At 39.3% G+C, this 21,406-nt stretch overlaps 1 protein-coding gene across 5 annotated transcripts in view; it reads left to right on the top strand.

Annotated features, from left to right (window-relative positions):
- The window catches only part of LOC126196030 (ankyrin repeat and SOCS box protein 3-like), a 293,727-nt gene that overhangs the window by 113,659 nt on the left and 158,662 nt on the right, over positions 1-21,406 (top strand). For all 5 annotated transcript variants that reach the window (XM_049934536.1, XM_049934535.1, XM_049934538.1 and 2 more), the window contains 3 exons: positions 1,962-2,111; positions 15,897-15,989; positions 18,368-18,555. In XM_049934536.1, the coding sequence (XP_049790493.1) occupies positions 1,962-2,111; positions 15,897-15,989; positions 18,368-18,555 (431 nt within the window). The remainder of the gene's footprint in view (positions 1-1,961; positions 2,112-15,896; positions 15,990-18,367; positions 18,556-21,406) is intronic.

The following is a 21,406-nucleotide window of genomic DNA, read 5'->3' as shown; positions in this document are numbered from 1 at the left end:
TCATGAGAATAAATAATGTGATCTGGGTAAAAAAAAGTGGGTCATCATTAATTGAACAGTCATCATACTATGCCAAATTTATACCAAAATCTGCATAAATATCACACCTCCTCAATCAGTTTCAGCACAGGTGTTCAAATTGTAATGGCTTACCACGTGTCAGGTGGCTTTTGTTTTTTAAGTCTACTAACTGTGTACATTTAAAGCAGGACAATGTTTAGTCATGGCTACAGAGGTTTTACAATTAGTATTTGAAGCTGTACTGTCACATAGGTTCCTTGATGGAATGTAACAAATGATTCCATACACCCGTAAAGCACTGACACTAGCACAATGAATTATAATTGAATAGGAAAGGACTCCACTATTTGCCATGTTTTTGTATACTGTACAAAATTCCACCTGTTAACAGATCACAAGTCATAAATTTCACTCCTTGACCCTCAAGTCAACCCACCAGATAAGACAGTGCAAAAATTACAATCAAATTTGCAATTTTTAAACTATTTCCATTATGAGATGTTCTACCAGTGATGCTTGAAAAAAGCTCTGATCTACTTCCTTGCTTCATACAGTTCCATTGCTGTGTACAGACATAGCCCAGCTGAGATGATAAAAAAAAGAACTGTAAACTTTTCAATGTCCTGTGCGTGCCTCAGCAAGCTCATTCCTCACAGCCATGCCCATGCTACCATATGGGCTTTACATATGGCCATACACCAAGGTGAACTTGATGCTGTCTCTGGTTATTCGGGGTGTGTGAAGAAGTTTAAAGTAGTGGCACATCGGGTAGCATTGTAGTCAGCTCTGTCCACAGAAAGTGAATGATATTACGTGTACAGTACGACCTTGTCAGGTCTCAATCAACTACCCAAGACCACTACCACAACCATTCATGCTTTCCAGCTGACCTGGGTTTGGACTGATGCTTTCCACTATTCGATATACTAACCACCAGAGCTCAACACCTCATTCCTTGACAAGGAATGGGTATGTATATCCACTCTCACCCTAGAGCCACCAATGCAAGCTGCCATAGGCATTGTGCTGTGAGGTGCCTATGGAGGTGGAGCCAGTGCTACCAGTCATGGAAGTTGCATCCCTGCTGAAAGAACAAATCCCTGAGGTCCTGCATGTGCCACCGATTGTCACACTTCCATTGGCAGGAAGAATGACCACCATCCCTGCCTCCTGAGTCACCAGTTCCTCCCCAGGTGCTACCATGTGGTAGGGGGAAGTCATTGGGAGGGAGGTATCTAATATCTCACCTGTCCAACAATATGGAGACAATTCAGACAGTGTTAGTGGTGATATTTGTGTAGCTCATAGTTCCACCTTCAAAAGCTGCAAAACTAGGAGTCGCAGCAAACAATCCTGTGAGGATGGTCAGCTCCGCAGGCAGGTGAGGAATCCATAGTCATTAGTTAATTAATAGTTTGGCTGAAATTCAGTATTTGGCCCTTGATTCGAAATTCTGTCAGATTGTGCATTGTCGTGTAAGATGATTCTGCCTTACATTTGTTGGTACTGATTGGGGTTCATGCTAATTGCAGTCATTATGTCCCCTCTACAAAGTTTTATGTAATTGACTTATTGTTTGTGTTGCTCTTCGTTTCCACAAGCTACATGGTTGTCCACAGTGATCTGCAGTACTTAACCGTGTGTGCACAAACTGTCTGTGTGTATGATATAATATGTTTTAGTACAATAAAATTCCCATAAGTTCTCCATTGAAAGAAAAGCTAGGATATGCAGTTTCCACTGCATCTAGGTTTGGTAAAGCAATATAGTTTTTAAATCAATCACCAGATTGATTTCAGCATTATTTTGAATTTGAAGGCCAGTATCTACTATCCACAAGTGTAGACAATTGTGTGATTTTAATTTGAATGTTTACTATTTTAATACCTGTATATACTTCAGGAAATGTTACTTATTTATTTTCTATTCTGCCCATGCAGAGCGTCGTCAGGACGCACAGCACTGATGATGGCTACTCAAGCAGGCTGTTTACAAACGACCAGAATCCTTCTAGAGATGGGTGCAGATGCCAACATCGTGTGTGGCGATACGACAGCACTGCATATGGCTGCACATGGTGATGATCCAAGGTGATCGCTCTCTCCCCTCTCTCTCTCTCTCTCTCTCTCTCTCTCTCTCTCTCTCTGTATGTCAGCCGCTGTGGCCGAGCAGTTGTAGGTGCTTCAATCCAGAACTGCACTGCTGTTACAGTCACAGGTTTGAATCCTGCCTCAGGTATGGATGTGTGTGGTGTCCTTAGGTTAGTTAGGTCTAAGTAGTTCTAAGTCTCGGGGACTGATGACCTCAGATATTAAGTCCCATAGTGCGTAGAGCCATTTGAACCATCTCTATGTATACGTATGTATGTATCTATTTATCTATCCCCGCTCCCCCCTCTCCTCCTGTCTCTCTTCCTTTTCTGTATTGGGTAAACTGGAATTGGGTATCTGTGTGAGAGAATAACATGCAAGGTGTGAGGTTAGGTAATACATTTGAACAATAATTTGCATTGTAGATGAATACTTGTATTCATTTTCAGTTAAATGTTTCCTTTTTACCAAAGAAAATATTTTTATTTTAGGTGCTCGACCTTTGATAGGCATACAAACAAGATTAAAATTGTCATTGAGCTCTCAGTGTCCTTTCTCAGAGCCAACAAAGTGACAACACACACACACACACACACACACACACACACACACACAGAGGCATACATTGTCCCAATGCTGCAGCCTGACTAATGTGAGGGTTTGAATTGGTAGGATAAGTGAAGTGAAATAGTGGGTTGAGGAGAGTAAGAGGGCGATGTGTAAATTGTAGCAGAGAATGAGGGAGTTTCAGAGAAGATGGTGTACGCATAGGTGTAGGATTTATGGAGTGAGCTAGAGCAAACTGGAAAAGGTGTGGGGAAGGGGGGGGGGGGGGGGGGGGAGATGGAAGTTACTGTCCTGTCCCATCCTAGGCAGGCCCACTTTGTATGAACATGTTATTTTAATTGCAAGCAACTGCAGCCAAACTTCCACATTTTCAAACAAACAATCCTTGTTGGCTGTAGAATACTGTTTATTAAAGTAATGACCAGTTTCACACCACTAAGACGCATCCTCAGGTGATAAAGATTCTTTTTAGTAGGTCATCTCAGAGAGGTAACTGCCTTAGAGCCACTCCTCATCATTTGTGCCAAGTTGTAAACAAATAGCATCCTAAAAGCAATAGTCCATTTTTAAAACTAAGGGGGTAGCAGAACCATGCCCCAAGCAGGAAGGTGGTTGAGCAGCAGCAGGCAAGGCACTACAATAGCGGTTATTTAGAACGAAGGGGGTAGAAGAACCATATCACAAGCAGGCAGGTTGTTGAGCAGCAACAGGCAAGACAGTACTGACTGCTTTGCCTGTGGTGTGGTTCTGCTACCCCCTTTGTTTTAAATAAGGACTACCGCATTTAGTGTGCTGTTTGTTTACAACATGATACAAGTGATGGGGAGTGGCTCTAAGGCAGTTACCTTCATGATGACCTGTTAAAAAAAATCTTATATTCCCTGAGGATGTGTCTTCTAGTGCTGCGAAACCAGTCATGACTTTTAATAGAAAGGATTTGTAGCCAATGCAGTACATGAGTGCACAGTTTATCTTTTGGCATAAGTGTGTCAGCTCAATTTATTTTCAGAGGCCTGAAGTTTACACAGATATCAACTAGTGTCCTGCATTTTTAACTTACTTTTCAAGATATTATACTTTTAGGTTATAGAGAATTTTTTATCTACAACTGTTCAGCTTACTTATATTTACTCTTATTTCTCTGGTATACTATGTTTTAGTACTTTCAAACATTTAAAGTGACTTTAATTTTGTCATTTTACAGAATGCATAAAATATTTTCTTGTTATTTTGTACTTCCTTCTCTTCTTCCCATTCCTCTCTCAATCAACACACCCTACAATATCTATTGATGGTAATTCTACTTTCTAGATTCAAACTTTAACAGGTATATTACTGTGTAACATATCACTCCGGCAGAGTGATATATTACCCTATGTCTACATGGCTGATGAATCATGGTCATGATAGTTGAAACCATATAATAATCAAACAGTTAAGAATGGAAAGCTCTTTGTAGGTTTTATTGTCATCTGTTTTGCTTGTAACGTTTATACAGATGGACACCACGAATCTTCAAAGTGGGACCGCAATTACAGTGTTTGTGTGGTGTACCACAAAGTAAGGACTGCACTGTGATGATGTCACAGCAGAACAGAAGGTGTATAGAGATCTGTCAGAAATATAATTAGTCTGATGCATGATCCCAAACTCTACATGTGAGTGATGTTCCCTATTACAAAATGTTTTAATACAGTAAGTGACTGTGCATTGGGACACAATATAAGCAGTTGTTAAAAGTAGTAATATTTCAAGCAGTTGTTAAAAGTATTAATCTTTTGTATTCCTTCAGTAAAAAGTTGCAAATTGATGAATTGTATTAGATTTCAGCATCAGAACAACTGCAGTGGTAACAAAGTTCATCCAAGCTGCTGTGGCATCACCCAAGAAAAAAGTGAAAGTGCAAGTGCAGCAGCTCTTAATATGAAGATAACGATAAATTTTTATCTGAGTGCACATATATTGAAAGGGGAATTTTGCATTCTGGCAACCGTGGCGACAGGACCTGAATTAATTATGTGTCAGAAATAGATAAAAATTAAGGAAAAGGAAACTGGTGAAGTGGGGCATAAGAGAAATTGCAATTTAATTAAAGATTTATCAACGATTATCATTGTTGTCATGAGCAATGATGTCACAGCAGGAAGTTACAACGAATTAAAGTAGTAGTTACATCTGAAGAGATTAAGAGAGGTGAGAAGAAATACTTTTTTGATGAATTATTACCAAGTTAACCAACAACAGTTGCAACTCTGAAGAATTTATGAAGTCTGTGACTTGGAAGATTGGTGGTTGAGATTATAAAGGGCCAGGACTATTTCATTTGGTCCAAGCTATGGCACAGCCATAACAATATAAGCTGGACACCTACCGTCAGCAACCCAGGTTTCCTGTCATTGTTGTGATGCTGCGGGCCACACAAGCAGCTTGGTTGATCTGTGTTGAAGTCAAACTGAATTTTATTTATTTATTTTTATTTGTAGTGTGTTTTATGGGGTAATTTAAATGTATTTTATTTAAAAAAAGTTTGTTTCAATGGAGTTCCTAGCCATCTGTGACAGTTGTTACTATGAGAATAACACAGTGGAGACTTTTTTATCCAGACCTCAGTTATTGTATTTGCAATCATCCGTATTGTCAACAGTAAGCAAATATCTTTGTAGTCCAGTCTGTGCATGCACGAATATATTCTGCTGGCACTACTTGGCGTGCACCCCATGTGATCTCGCCTGCCCCACTCGTTTCATTATTGTTTGAGTTAGTTAGCTGCTAATCACTATACCACTGTGTCACTTCACATCTGCACTTAAAAAGTCAGAGCACAAGAAAGTGGTGTTATCACATAAATAGAATACCGAAAAATGATGATCAACTGGCCAACCAATCTCCTTTTCTCTGTGAAGGCGTTACAGGTTAAAAAGAAAAAGAAGAAGAAGAAGAAGAAGAAGAAGAAGAAGGTGATGAATCATTTGTGGTAAGTAATGGATGGTTTTAAAGAATTCAATCTTGTAATGGAATTCATAAATTGGAAATACAAGGTGAAAAAAATATTGGCTGATGTAGATGCATCAAATTTTTGTAAAGATGACTAAAATTCTGTGCTGGACCTCGACGCGGACCCAGGATCTCCTACTAACTAGGCAGTTGCATTAACCACTGTGCCACCCAGACACAGTTTTTATCGCAGGTGCAAGGACTATCTCAGTATGCTGCATGGCTGACTCACATTCCCACCAAGCATCACGTATCTGCAGTCTCTGTCCGGTCTTCCATTCTAACTAATTTTAGATTCCTGCTGAGGATTGTGGATTCATTGTGCATCAAGGTACTGATTGGGTTATAGACACCACACATTCATATGATTAATTTGCCTCTATGGGCAGTGAATCCACAGTCGTCAGTACAGATGCTCATTTCATTGGGTGTCAAGTGGGATTCTAAAATTAGCGAGCATGCAGGATATGGATGGGGACTATGGATAGGTGGCATTCAGTGGTAATGTGAGTTGGCTGGGAATGTGTTGCGATAGCCCACACATTTGTGATTAACACTGTGTTTGTATGGCACAGTAGTGAATGTAACTGCCTAGTAAGCAGGCTCAAGTCCTGGTCTGGCACTCATTTTTACACATTGCCACTGGCTCTACATAATGTACCAATGCAGCTGATATCAATATTTCCTTCCCTTTCCTCCCTCTCGCCCCCCCTCCCCCCCCTCCCCCCCCCCCTCCAAATTTCACCTTCAGTTTACATAAAACTGATGAAACTGGATTAAACTGGAAATCATTACCATCAAAATCTTTGACATCTACAGGATATAAAACTAGTATAGAGCGAATAATATTAGTTTGCGCAGGTGCTACCAGGACCCATAAAATTCCTTTTCTGCTCATCGGAAAATCCAAAAACCCCAGATGCTTAAAAAATATCAGCGTTCCCTAATTTCATAAAAAACAAAAAAAGTGCGTGGATGAATGCTGAAATATTCATTAGCCAGTATGAGGTTATAAAGTTTCAAAACAAAATTGTTAAACAAGGAAATCTCTTATTTCTGCTGGATAATGCCCCAACCCAACCTTCAGAAGAACTGTTGAAGAGAGAAAATTGAAGTTTTAAAGTAAAAGTTTTGCCTGCTAATGTGACATTCCTATTACAACCATTGGATCAGTGTGTTACTGAAACATTAAAAAAGCTTTATAGATAACAAATTTTATGTAGATTCTTATCATTGATAAAAATAAGAGAAATTGTTTAGTCATTTTTCAGGCAAATTAATTTCAAGGTGCGTTGTTACACAGCTGTAGATGTATGGGATTTGGTTTAAAGGAAGGCCTTGAACAAAGCTTGGAACAGAATACTACAGTGGGAGCATGAAAATTCAATAACTGATATGGATGATTCTTTTTTGGAGGACAAATGTACAAATGTATCAGGAATGTGAGCCAATAATATGAAAGAGCAGCTTGCTTGTGACAGTACTGACCAAAATTCAGATCATGTCAGATGACAAATCTGTTGGAAACATGTTGCAGGCAAATGAACAGCAGGAAGTGAAAGACAATGAAACAGAAGAAAACAATGACACAGGAAATGATGCAGGACCATCTCATGCGGAATCATTTAAAGTCCTGGAAACAGCTTTCAAATAGTTCAAAAAACAAACAGGTTTGATACTGTGAATTTATACAGTTAAAATGAACTCATGATGTAGCAGCAATGAAGAGAGAGATTTTTTTTACAAAGGGAAAATACCAAATATATTGATGGAAAAAAGGAGGAATTGTATGTCATAAACGAAAGTTGGTAAGCATGTTTCTACATCTGAAAAATGATGTCTCTTCAGATTGCACAACTTTCACATTCAAGTGGTGCTAGTAGCACAATTATGAGGATACGAATCAGATTCTCTTTGAATACACACTGTAATGGTTGTGAGAGCTAGTTATCTTTGAGATGGAATGTGGTGAACTGATGTTGGCTGATAATGGTGCCATTATCAGTGCCTCACTAAGTTTGAGCGAGATCGTGTAACAGCTGGATGTTCCTTCACTGTGCATGATTGTTGGCAGTTGTGGTCATGGAAATGTATGGTCCCAAGAAGACCAGGCTCTGGAAAGCCACATGGCACTGTGATGAGGGAAGTCCAACTTATGTCCCAATCCAGACACCCTGTAGCGTGGATTCCACTAACCTTAAACTGTTGTGGACTTGGGGCTACAGCATTTGTAGAATGCAGGTTTAGCCTACCTGTCCTGCATTGGCTACAGTTCCATGAACAAAAACTAAATAATGTTCTCGGAACTAAAGTTGGAAGAAAGCTGATTTTCTGTCTTGATGTGGTATTCAGACAACAGTTCCAAACTAACAGTGCTTAGTTGAATATCTAGGCAGGTGGTTTCTCTCCATACATGATAATTCTATGCACTGTTGTGTTTCTACTGAAGGCTAACCACTGCCTGTTGGCCACTGTTTCTGTCAGACTCGAAGATTCGAAGACATGACTAATGTTCTCCAGAACTCCCTAGCAAGACTCGAAGTTACTGACAACTTGCAACTCACAACTTCTGCTTGTGCATGGTTACTCAGACACTCGTCTCTCTTCCCAGTGATGGTGCCACTACAGTGAGTGTGATTCTCACAGGCAGCGTGATTGGTTTGCATGCAGCGATGTTCCTGCTGCAGACGGACACCTATTGTATCTCTAGTACCAACTGTTGCAATCTCTTCTTGTGTGGTATCTCAGTACACTCACAAACCACTGCCATTAGCAACTTCAGTGGGGTCAAGTGAGAAGTAATTGGAGGGCAGGGTGGAGGTCTGTTGTATTTTCTGATGAAAGCTGATTCTGCCTCGGTGCCAGTGATGTCCTTGGGTTGGTTAGGAGGGGACCAGTTGAGGACCTGCAACTACCCTTTCTGCATGCTAAACGCATGGGACCTACACCTGGAGTTGTGGATTGGGGTACAATTTTGTATGACAGCAGGAGCACTGTCATGGTTATCCCACGATCTCCGACTGCAAAGTTGTATGTCAATCTGGTGATTAGACCTGTTGTGGTGCCATTGATGAACAGCATTTCAGGGGGTGTTTTCCAATGGGATGACACCCACCTTATACCGCTGTTGTAACCCAACATATTCTACAGGGTGTCAACATATTGCCTTGTCCTGCTTAATCACCAGATCTGTCTCTATTTCAAGCACAGATGCGACATCATCAGATGACTATTCCAGCATCATTCACAAACAGCATTAACCGTCCCTGTATTGACTGACCAAGTGCACAGACATGGCACTCCATCACGCAAACTGTCGTCTGGCACCTATACAACACAATGCATGCACATATGCATGCTTGCATTCAATTTTCTGACAATTACACTGGTTATTAATGTACCAGCATTTCAAATTTGCAATGGCTTATCTCGCTCTTAAATTAACCTGTGAACTTGTAATGTTAATCACCAGAATATGTTGCCTAGACAAATGTATTCCCAAAATATCATCGCTTTGCAGTAAGTCTTTTTTTTGTGTTGTGATTTTTTTTTCAGTGTGTTTTAAACAAAACTAAACTACTTTGACTGCCCTATGTGACTTTTGTTCAGTATTTTGTAACTAAGGTTTCAGTATTTTAGTGCCTTCTGGAAAATATGTACACACTTATGAAAAATGTCTCTAATCTCTTCATAAACATTGATTTTTGGTGATTTTAATAAGTTTAATTTGTTTTTGTTGTTTCAAATAAACACCTAACATTATGTAGTAATCCTAGAAAAGTAACCATTTGACAATGGCCAAAAAGATAACTATACTTTGGCAACATAAATAATGTTTCTAGAGGTAATTGCAGAAAAATTGATTTTCTTGATACATACAGTTATCCAGGTTTTTTATTATCTGAATTACTTACAATGATTAGTCTGGTTAATGGAGTCTCCACTGTAATTTTAAACTCTGTCAGTGCTGATGAGAGTCATGGAGGAACACTTAATAAATTTGTTTAAAAGTTTTAGCAAACAGTTAAAAGCAAACTTAAGTACAGAGTCCAAGAAAGTGAGTTAAAGGTGGAATTAAATGCAATTTTAGGTGCTCAAAGTGTTTAGGTTGAGTGAGCCAGTGTTGAGACAAATGCAAAGTTAAGGGTAACAGATACCAAGTCAGAGCAACACATAATTGACCCACATCAAGAGAAGTAGAAATAAATGAAATCAAGAGAAGTAGAAATAAATGACAACATTTTCAAATTCAGTTTGCAGTTTCTAGTTTAACATTGAAGTTACATTCTGAAGTATATGAACAGCATGTAAGATTTTCTGGATGATTGTATGATTTTCTGTAGTGTGCTAGCTATAATTGGTGTGCGTTTAGAACAGATGAATTTTGTACTGTTTTGAATCTGTTAAATGATACAGTTGGGTATATACATTTTTAAAGGAAGACTAGTGTAATTTAGTATAAGTAGAAAAGTTCATTACCTACCCTAACTTAATGGAAGAATTTAAGATCAAGCTCAAGTTGTAATTGATGAATTAGTCCTCTTTGTAATTTAGTCCATATGTACAGCTGCATTGAAGTAATGTACGGATATCTTTTTCGCCACCAACCATACCGATAATACTCAACCAAAGACCAATGAACACTGCCTGACTCAGTTCACTCCTCCATCCAATCAGGATCCACCTCCACTGCCCCCAAATCACCCCCTGTTAAGTTTCCTGAATGTCTTAATCTCAGCCTTTGCTTCACGATTATTCCCCAAATGCCTCAACACGCAAACCAACCTTACATCCACAGAAATATCTGCAATCCACCACCTAAAAACTGATCCTGACATTATAATCATACGTGCTGACAAAGGCTCCATCACTGTTGTTTTAGATCACAAGGATTACCTGACAGAAGGACTCTGCCAACTGTCAGATTCATCCACCTACAAAAAGTACCACAGTGACCCCATTCCAGAAATCCAGCAGGATCTCCAGTCTCTACTCAAATCCTTAGCCCATCTCAGGACTTCTCCCCAGAGTCCATCTCTCTCCTCACTCCTCCCATTCCCCACACTCATACCTTCAACATGCTTCCTGAAGTCCATAAACCCAATCACCCTTGACACCTCATTGTGGCCTGTTACTGTGCCCCCACTGAGAGCATCTCTGCTCTCATAGACCAATCCATTCAGACAATTACCTACAACCTACCCTCCTACATAAAAGATACCAACCATTCCTCCACCGACTCCCCATAGTTCCTGTCCCTTTACCACATGATGCCCTGCTCATCACTATTGATGCCACCTCCCTTTACACTAACATCCCTAATACCCCTCGCCTTACCGCTATTGAACACTACCTTTCCCATGACCAATGGATTCCAAACCTACCGCCACCTTCGTAGTCACCATGACCAGCTACATCCTCATCCACAATTACTTCTCCTTTAAAGGCATTACCTACAAACAGATCCAGGGTGCAGTTATGGTCACCCATATGGCACAATGTTGTGCCTACCTATTTATTGGCCAGCTAGAGGAATCCTTCCTAAACACCCGGAATCCCAAAACCTTCACCTGGTTCAGATTCATGGATGACATCTTTGTGATCTGGATTGAGGGTGAGGACACCCTATCCACATTCCTCCAGAACCTCGATTCCATCTCCCCCATTCACTTCACCTGATCCTATTCTACCAATCAAGCTGCCTTTCCTGACGTTACTTCCATCTCAAAGATGGCTATACCAGTACATCTGTCCATATCAAACCGACCAACCACCAGCAACACCAGAAAAGTCCTCTCAAAATATACCAAGAGTCTCACTGAGGCCTTTACAAATCATAATTACTCTCCCAACTTTGTGCAAAAAGAGATCTCCCATTCCTTATCTTTCCAGTCACCTAAAACCTCTGAAAGCTCCACCATCTGGCCACAAAAGAGCTTTCCCCTCGTGGCACAGTACCACCCAGGACCAGAGCAACTGAATTACATTCCCTGCCAGGGTTTCAACTATCTCTCGTTGTGCCCTGAAATGAGAAATGTCCTTCCTCGTCTGTCCCTACACAGCCCCTGATCCCAACCTCGTGTCTCATGGCTTTTATCCTGTGTAGACATAGATGCAATACCTGCCCCATACATCCTCCCACCACCATGTTCTCCAGTCTTGTCACAAACATCCCCTATCCCATCCAAGGCAGGTTTACTTGTGAAACCAATCATATGATCCACATGCTAAGCTGGAACCACTCCGCTGTGTTCTACATGGGCATGACAACCAACAAGTTGTTTGGTCACATCAATGACCACCAATAAATTGTGGCCAAAAAGCAACTGGCTCACACTGTTGCTGAGCATGCTGCCCAACAAAGCGTCCTTCATTTCAATGACTGCTTCACAGCCTGTGACATCTGGATCCGTTCCACCAACACCAACCTTCTCGAACTGCACAGGTGGGAATTCTCCCTGCAGTATGTTGTATGTTGCCGTAACCCTCTTGGTCCCAACCTTCGTTAGTCATTGTCCTTACTGATCTACCCCTTCCATGTTCCCCTTCCAGCTCTACATAGCCCTCTATTCCACCAATGCACCCTGTCTTTTTACTTCCCTCATTTTCCGCAACCCCTACCCCCCCCCCCCCCTCCCCCGCCCTCTGTCTAACCTCCCGACTGCACCTAGTTGCCCCACTCTCCACATCCCTGCATGCTCCCAGCAGCACCTTACCGATCCCAACCCGACCCAGCTATCTCTCCCCCTCCCCACCCCAGCCTCCTCCTTATCCCCACCCAGTTGCCTCTCCCATAATGCCCTGTTGCTGTTGTCTAATTTCATTATATTGTTACATTCAATCCTGTATTTTCCATTGATTTTATTTTATGGTGAAGATATTTCATGTGAAAAATATGAAAGGGGAACACTGCAGCATCTATTTGATCTGTAACTTGTAATAAGATTCCTGCATATAAGTTCATGAAGAAAATATTTAATCTGTTAACGAGGTTTGCTTCATGAATATGTAGTTCACATTCTGCAGCCATTTCAGGATAAATATGTTCAGAATAAGCAGTGACAATTTAAAATTTGTGCCAGACCAGGACTCAGTCTTAGATTACTTGCTTTTTGTGGCTATCGGAGCCCACCTCCAGGCCTGACTGAAAATTTCATTGCCACTGATGTATATTCCTGTGATTTCTAAAATATTATCATCATCAGTTTTCTCACTAGACATTTGGAAATAATACCACTATGCTAATGGAATCTGTCGAAGATCATGGTGTAATACATAACAAGGGCTGTATACAAAATGATACATTTGTAACTAGCATTCCAAATAACTTCAGTAGTATGAATATGAGTCTCACTACACCAAAGTGTAGTGTTGGCCATTGATCACTCCTGTTTCCATTTCCCCATGCACCTCTCTGGTACCTGACATCATCATTAAATCTTTGTTTTCCTTACCTGCTTGAATCATGGTTGTTATTACCCCAACTCACATTATTTCTTCTCTCTCCATTATTCCCTGAATTATTACCCCACAGTTTGGCTTGTAGCACTTTGCCTGGTCCATCCTCTCAATAACATCCAAGAAATTTTCTGTAGATTCTGTTGGATAATTCATCAGTTCCCACAGTACATTTTTGGGTAACCTTCTCCGTAGAGTAGAAATCTCAGTCAAAATTTCCAATGGCCTATCCAAATGCACCAACTTTTATAATTCCTCCTGACAAAATTCTCTCATAGTTTGCCTACCCGCTCTGTAAACTGGCCCATTCAAAAAATCATTCTGTAATCTGCATTGTTTTGCTTGGCTGCAATGCCTATTTAGAAACATCTGTTCAAATATACCATATGATTTAAATTGTTCACTACACTGATTTGCCCATGTCTGAGCAGAACCCTCCAACAATCTTTTTACCAGTTTAATTTTTCTGTTGTCAGTCATACCACCAATAAAATAATCCTTGCATGCTGCCAGAAAACCTACAGCATGGTACTTGCTTTCACCTGAAAAAGTCTTGCCACTGGGTACTTGTAGCATAGGCCACCACATACTTCCATTAGCCCCACATAATTCTACATTACTTAATCTACTGTTAACTTTGTCATTTTCTGCATTACTCCTTACAGTAACAGCAGCCACATTTTTAATTTCCTTTCTTAGATTGCCAGCTGTCTCTGCCAGTTGACCTAATAATAAAGCTCTGGTTTTATCACAACTAGCCACAATCTTCCGATCCACACCAATCCAAGCTAGCCTTGTCTCATCCTTGTGTCACACAACTGCTTGCCTGAATAAATTCCACCCCTTAATTCAACAGCAACTGCATCGATCTTAGCATTCAAATTTCCTTCTACCTCCTCCAATTTTTCTGATAAATCCCCCAATTGATCATTTCATTCTCTGATTTTTGCCCGCTACTACATTAGCTTCTGCTTCTTCCCCCTGTCCGTGTGGGTTCTGAAGCTCACTCCCTCTCCCTGCAAACTCAGTATCACTAGCTGACTTCTGAATCATCATCTTGCTAAATTCGGACTCCATAACTAAACTGGCTGTGAGATAGAGAACTGAGAAAGTAATGTGCCTGCTGCCAACACTTACCTTTGTTGAGACTGCTGCTGTATGACAACTACTGCCCAATTCTGTAGACTGCCATGCGGTGAGGTGTGGTGTGACGTGGAATGGCTTGCAAGTTAGTGGCAGAAGTGTCCCCCAGCTCTGGAGTGCAGTGGAAAAGTCAGTGCATTGATGTTTGGCAGCCAGCGGCACTTCAACTCCCGCTTTGATGGTCAACGTCGGACTCAGTGTACTGCTTGGCGATTGGCAACACATTTCTCCCAGTCTTCTTCACTTTCAAACACAATCCTGCACTGCCTATGAGCCTATTCAGTTAAGACAATCCCGGACAAGAAACCCCATACTTCGATGGTACTGGGCATTGGAGTTTGAATAGTTTGGCTTGAGCTCCCACATGCTGTGGCACAAAAAAATATATATTTGTTACACTCAGCTTAATTGAGTGCCCCAGAGATGTGGCTGGTCTCGATGTTTGGCTATGTTTTTCATCTTATGGTGCCATCTCACACCTGTTGTAAACTCAATTTTTAAGCTGAAATAAAATATAATAAAACAATGCAGGCAGGTATTGCGGTGAAATTTAAAATATTGAGTCACTCATGTTGATATATAATTTGAACACATAGTTTATTTTTCTTCAGTATATTCACTAAACACTTAAAAATCAGTCTGAGGGGCTCTTACAATAGGGGGGCCCATTAATAACTGATGCCTCAACACTTCACTATATAATTCATATGTTGTAATCACTGCACTCAACAGCCTGTTCACTGTTCACAAAATGCACTCTTGTCTGCTGTCCTAAACCACTATATTGCGCTCAACTTGATTGTTTTTGAATGTCACTATGTACATACTTGTCTCGAATGTGGCTACCAACCCACTACTACCACCAAACGGGCAACACGTCTGGCTCTTAGCCTCGCTCAAACTCAACTGTCCACAAAGATGGCCACCCTGTGCACCCTCGAAATAGCTGTCTAACTCAAATCAATGTTTGACAAAATTATGAATGTTCTAAAACTAAACACAAAAACACACATGATACATTCAAAAATATGGAAAATTTCTGGGCAATAACGATTTAAGGTCCAATTTCATGTATCTGCCCCCCTCCCCAATTTTTTTAGATGACAATAACTTTTAAACTGTTATATATTTTTGTGGTGCATCTAGATAATTTAGCTTTACATATTTTTCTGTTCATGAGTGCCAACTCACAACTCCGTGTCACTATTAGTTTTGTTTTTATCAACTTTCCTCTGGCATATAAATTTCTCCAAGCATGCAAACACGACCCTATGCACCCTTGCCTAGTGTCGACTCAGGGTTTTCCAAGGCTGCATAATGCTAGCCACTCGCCACGGCCCCCTAGCAACCGCCAGCCACGTGCTCTGCAGAGGGAAACTGCCGTTCTAATCTCACCTCACAGCTTTTATGCTCACAACCATTAGTTCATTGGCTCTTTCATTGTATTTTTATCTTTTTAGGTATTTTCTGTGTATATTTAAAATTATTTATGATGTGAAAAATTTTCTGAATATCTTTTTTGTTCATTTATAAACTTGTTTTATGCAGCTGGATGAATGAGAGACATTAGAAATAACTCCAGAATCAGCATTTGTTTGCATTTATTAATGCTTTCTTTTGCAGACTTGTTGAATGCCTTATACCTGTGACAGATTTGAAAATAGTGGCAGCATGCTCAAGTATTAGTCCGATAATGTTGGCAGTTGATAGCATGCAGTAAGTTTTTATCAAATTTGTGATTCTACATTGATATAACTAGCCTTTATTTTACATTGTTAAATATTTGTATTTTAGCACTAAGGAATAAGATTACTTGCTGTCTGAGCAACTTAAATGCCAGATCAAATACTACTCACAGTGGAATCAGCAGAACAGTCACATGATAAGCTCTATATCAGCAATAGTGATATGAATAAGTCATTTAAGCTTCAAATGGCAACTGTAAGTGCAGTTGGACTGTAGCCTGTAAGGTTACTTTAGTCGAAATACCAGTGGTTGTCTTTAAGTTTTAATTATCACATTGAAAAAATGAAGCTGTGGCCATGAAACATTGGCAGTTTTTCTTGCTCTTTATAGTCACCCTGCAGTACGACACAGGTTTCCCAAGGATAGATCACCTGGAGGAGACCTGTGTTGGTGAAATCTACATTTTGACTATTCAGGAATGTTCAAACTCAAAACTCACCTTATCATAATTCTGTAAGTGCAACGTTTCTTCATCTCTGGTGGTTTTGTTCTTCATGTGCATAATCTATTAGCATCACACCTCGGCACTCCCAAAAGGTCACTGAGCATCACCTTGCATAATGAATGTTGGGTCTTCAGTTTTTCGATCGGAATGAACTTAAATGTTACCATTGGTTTTTTAGATTCTTTATCATATAGTTGTAGTGATTCACCCGGTACCCATACAATGTGATTAGATGGCTAAGGAAGTAATGTGGATTGACCAGACACTACTGCAACATTACCACTGCTATTTTAGTTCAGCGAGCTTTTTGTCTGGATCTGAAGAGTTGCTGACCTAAAGACAGTGACTTGTGTGATGTTCAAAATGTCCTTTAAAATGTTGAAAATTGATCTGTGACTTTTTACATTGGTATATGTTTTTCATTCTCAGATGAGTATTTATAATAGTGAAAAATACTATATTGTGGCAATAAGAGTTATATTATCAAACACTATCATGCATATAAGTGTATTGTTTATTCCCTAATGCATCTCAAACAGTAATGTTACATTAAGACATATTTTGATGAGTTGTCTGGTTTTAGATACTGTCAGTATAATGAAACTGATGAAGGAACTGATTTTGTCATAATAACAGTATTTATGATGACATAAAAGGTCCACAGAACCCTTTTTATTGTGGGATTAAACACAATTTCACTGTAACTGCTGAAATTGTGCTGGAGATTCAGTTTAATTTTGAAGAATAGTGTTTTGTCAATTTTTGTTAAAAGAGGCCATTTCAAATACTTAACGCTCCTAAAGCTGCAACAAAGCAGCCATTTCACATTGTGTACAGTCTTGCATTGAGATTCATTTTTATGTTTCTTTTTGTCTGTTTCTTATAAAAAGAACATTGAATACATACATATGCCACTATGGTAGTAATTTTACTTTAAATCATTGACAGGTATAGAAAGTTGTTCTCACTTGAGTCGACTATGACAACAGTTATATATGTTAATGACAGATACACATTTGTATATACTCACACAGTGTGACATTTAACATAAGCAGATTTTAGGTATGTCCTGGCAGCTTTGTCAGTGGGATGTAAATACATTGTTTCAGCTTTTATGTTAATATGAGAACTACATCATTTGTGATGTTGGTCTGGTGTATGAACAAGTCTTTTGAATGTTTCACTTGAATTATGTTACATTCAAATATTAGAGATGCAGGAAATGGTTTCAAAATCAACGCATATGTTCAAAATTGGGCATTTAAAGATTTAGCAACTGTGACAGAAAATTAAATAAGTAATACATAGAGTTACTGATCCATTACACCAACACAGTGTTGAAATTGCACATCTAAAGAATGATTGCCAGCTCACCACCCAAACCAAAATATCAGTTCGTTGCACACTTTGTGACTTTTGTCTAAGATGCACAGTGACAAAATACCAGTTGTGTAGCATTTTTTAATCTTTTGTGAGTGATATTTAATGCAAACACACAGAAATAAATTTTTTATGTGTGTAATTTTCTTCACAAATTTGTTATCATTGCTGACTGTCTGAGACACTAGTATCATTTGTCATTGGGAAATTAATTGAGCAGATTATGTAACAGAAAGAGAAAAGTGACCACTATCTAACTAGACTGAATAACACTTTGATACCGTATTTCAGTCATCCATTGTGAATTTTCTAGAAATTTGTCCGCCAGTAGGTTTTGACCTGTAGAAGATTGTGTTCTACATGATGGAATTAATATTAGGCTAACAGTTGAACATGATAATTATGAAATGCTGGAGTCAATTAATTGGCCCACCACCATCTGTTTTTATTTTTTATGTATAACATTTGAGTATTGAGTACAATGCAGTTCTTGAACAGGAATGGACATTTTCATGTGTTGCAGAGTGAAATCGATTGAACTACTGTTGGAATGGATGAAAGACAATCCATATATGCTACAGAAGTTCATTGAATGCGAAAGTGAGACGCTAGGACTAGAGTACAGAGCGACGGGTGCTATCTCCTACCTACTCTACCACAAGTCTGAGCTACCGGAAGCATTGGCTGTGCTGATACTGCTTCTTCAATATGGTGAGCTAAAGTCTTGTCATTCTGTGAAGGTTCTACAATAAAATTAGTATTTTGTGAAAGGTCAATTCTTTAAAATCCATGTGCATTGACATTATGTAATTCACAGTCCAGAGACTGATTTGATGCAGCTCTCCATGTTACTCTATCCTGTGCAAGCTTCTTCATCTCCAAGTAACTGCTACAACCTACATCCTTCTGAATCTACTTAGTGTATTCTTCTATTGGTCTCCCTCTATAATTTTTACCCTCCATGCTGCCCTTCAGTACTAAATTCGTGATCTCTTGATGCCTCAGAACATGTCCTACCAACTGATCCCTTCTTCTAGTCAAGTTGTGCCATACTTTCCTCTTCTTCCCAATTCTATTCAGTACTTCCTCATTAGTTACATGATCTACCCACCTCATCTTCAGCATTCTTCTGTAGCACCACCTTTTGAAAGCTTCTGTTCTCTTCTTGTCTAAACTAATTCTCGCCCATGTTTCACTTCCATACACGGCTACAATCCATACAAATACTTTCAGAAAAGACTTTCTGACACTTAAATCTATACTTGATGTTAACAAATTTTTCTTCTTCAGAAACACTTTCCTTGCCATTGCCAGTCTACATTTTATATCCTCTCTACTTCGACCATCATCAGTTATTTTGCTCCCCAAACAGCAAAACTCATCTGCTACTTTCAGAGTCTCAATGCCGAATCTAATTCCCTCAGAATCATCTGATTTAATTTGACTACATTCTATTATCCTCATTTTGCTGTTGTTGATGTTCATCTTATATCCTCCTTTCAAGAGACAATCCATTCCGTTCAACTGCTCTTTCAGGTCCTTTGTTGTCTCTGACAGAATTACAATGTCATCGGCAAACCACAAAGTTTTTTATTCATCTCCATGGATTTTAATACCTACTCCAAATTTTTCTTTTGTTTCCTTTACTGCTTGCTCAATATACAGATTGAATGACATCGGGGATAGGCTACAACCCTGTCCCACTTCCTTCCCAACCACTGCTTCCCTTCCATGCCTGTTGACTCTTATAACTGCCATTTGGTTTCTGTACAAATTGTAAATAGCCTTTCGCTCCCTGTATTTGACCCTGCCACCTACAGAATTTGAAAGAGAGTATTCCAGTCAACATTATCAAAAGCTTTCTCTAAGTCTACAAATGCTAGAAAGTTAGGTTTGCCTTTCCTTAATGTAGCTTCTAAAATAAGTCATAGGGTCAGTATTGCCTCACGTGTTCCAACATTTCTACGGATTACAAACTGATCTTCACCAAGGTGGCTCCTACCAGTTTTTCCTTTTGTCTGTAAAGAATTTGTGTTAGTATTTTGCAGCTGTGACTTATTAAACTGATAGTTCAGTAATTTTCACACCTGTCAACAACTGCTTTCTTTGAGATTGGAATTATGATGACAATCATATCTCAGTATAGAACACACCACCACTCTTCCAATAGATGATCATCAGAAAATTTTCATCTTTGTATGAACAATTTCAAATGTTATGTCTGACTGCTTACAATGAAAAGTCACTACATTACTACTGCTTGGATCACATTCTTGTATATTAGTGTGTTCACTCACAAGTAATGGCCAAGCTCGCCATTCTGTAATTTTTTTGCTACTCATAGTTAACATCACATGAAGCAGAGTTCCCTTTAAATATCACATAAAAGAACATTTTCTGCTTTTGTGCTTGAAGCAATGAGATAGATACCCCTGAGTGTTATTAGTTTCTGTTAACTGCAAGCATAGAGTGCATTATCAAGAAACAACAGTCATCTTATTTTTATCAAAACACTCATTTAAGAGAAGCCTCACTTCAAAGCTTAAACTATATTTTAAAAAAATTAATAAATTACCTTAAGGCTGCCATCTACTCCCTTATAAGGCCAGACTTCATTAAATCTAATACTTTTTTTCACAGTCCCTTCTTTTCATTTTTTATAAATATTTGGAAACCCATCATTCTGACTATTGTTTGAGCTGCAAAAAAATATTCTGCATATTCAATGTTGCCATGCCATTATGGTTAACCTTAAGTATTTCATTACTTATGTTATATCTCATGTAGAGCAGTGACAGTGTACACAAAAAAATGCTCAGAATGATTGTGTTGTACCATGGCACCCATGAACCATGAACAAACACTGAGTGTCAATCTAACCAGTGAGCAGAGAATCTGAAAGCATTATCAGTGAAAAACACAAAAGTAAGAGAGCATGGCAATAGAAAGCATTCACACACAAAAGAAAGTGAGCATAAGGCGAGTAAACAAGAATTTTGGCTAGAGCTAGCAAGCAACTATGCTTCCAAATATGCAAGGTCACATCAGAAAAGCTTCTCATGTGCTCACATCATCAACGCTGAAACATAATCTCATGATGCTGCTTGCTGTCATTTCTTATACACAACACTAAATGTCCTGGCATATGCCAAGTGTGACAAGTTGCAAAGAAACAGAGGCATTGCCTCCTGTTGTGTAATAACCAGCAATCAAGGGAAGAATGCCGTGCCCCTTTGTGTAAGCTCACCAGACTGACTCGACAATTTAGTCACCAAAGCCTGTTGTGACTCATCAATTTTGGCCACCTACCATATCTCCGAAAACACATTTTGCACTGCAAAAATCAACACATCTGATTCTGCAGTTTGTGCTACATCATCTAACATCAAGTCCAAATGTGCTTACACCTCAGCCTGTAATGCCCAGTTTGGTGCTAGTCACACCCCTAAATCACATATTAAAGTGTCTACATAGGACATGCTACTTTGCTTACACTTGCATAGGGTATGCTGCATTGCTTACACTCAAAATGTCATCTACATGCTAACCCCTGAAAGTCTGC

This window comes from Schistocerca nitens, chromosome 1, assembly GCF_023898315.1.
Source record: "Schistocerca nitens isolate TAMUIC-IGC-003100 chromosome 1, iqSchNite1.1, whole genome shotgun sequence".
Classification (NCBI taxonomy): Eukaryota; Metazoa; Arthropoda; class Insecta; order Orthoptera; family Acrididae; genus Schistocerca; species Schistocerca nitens.
The sequence above is the reverse complement of the archived record's forward strand: the minus strand, read 5'-3'. Positions and strand labels throughout refer to the sequence as shown.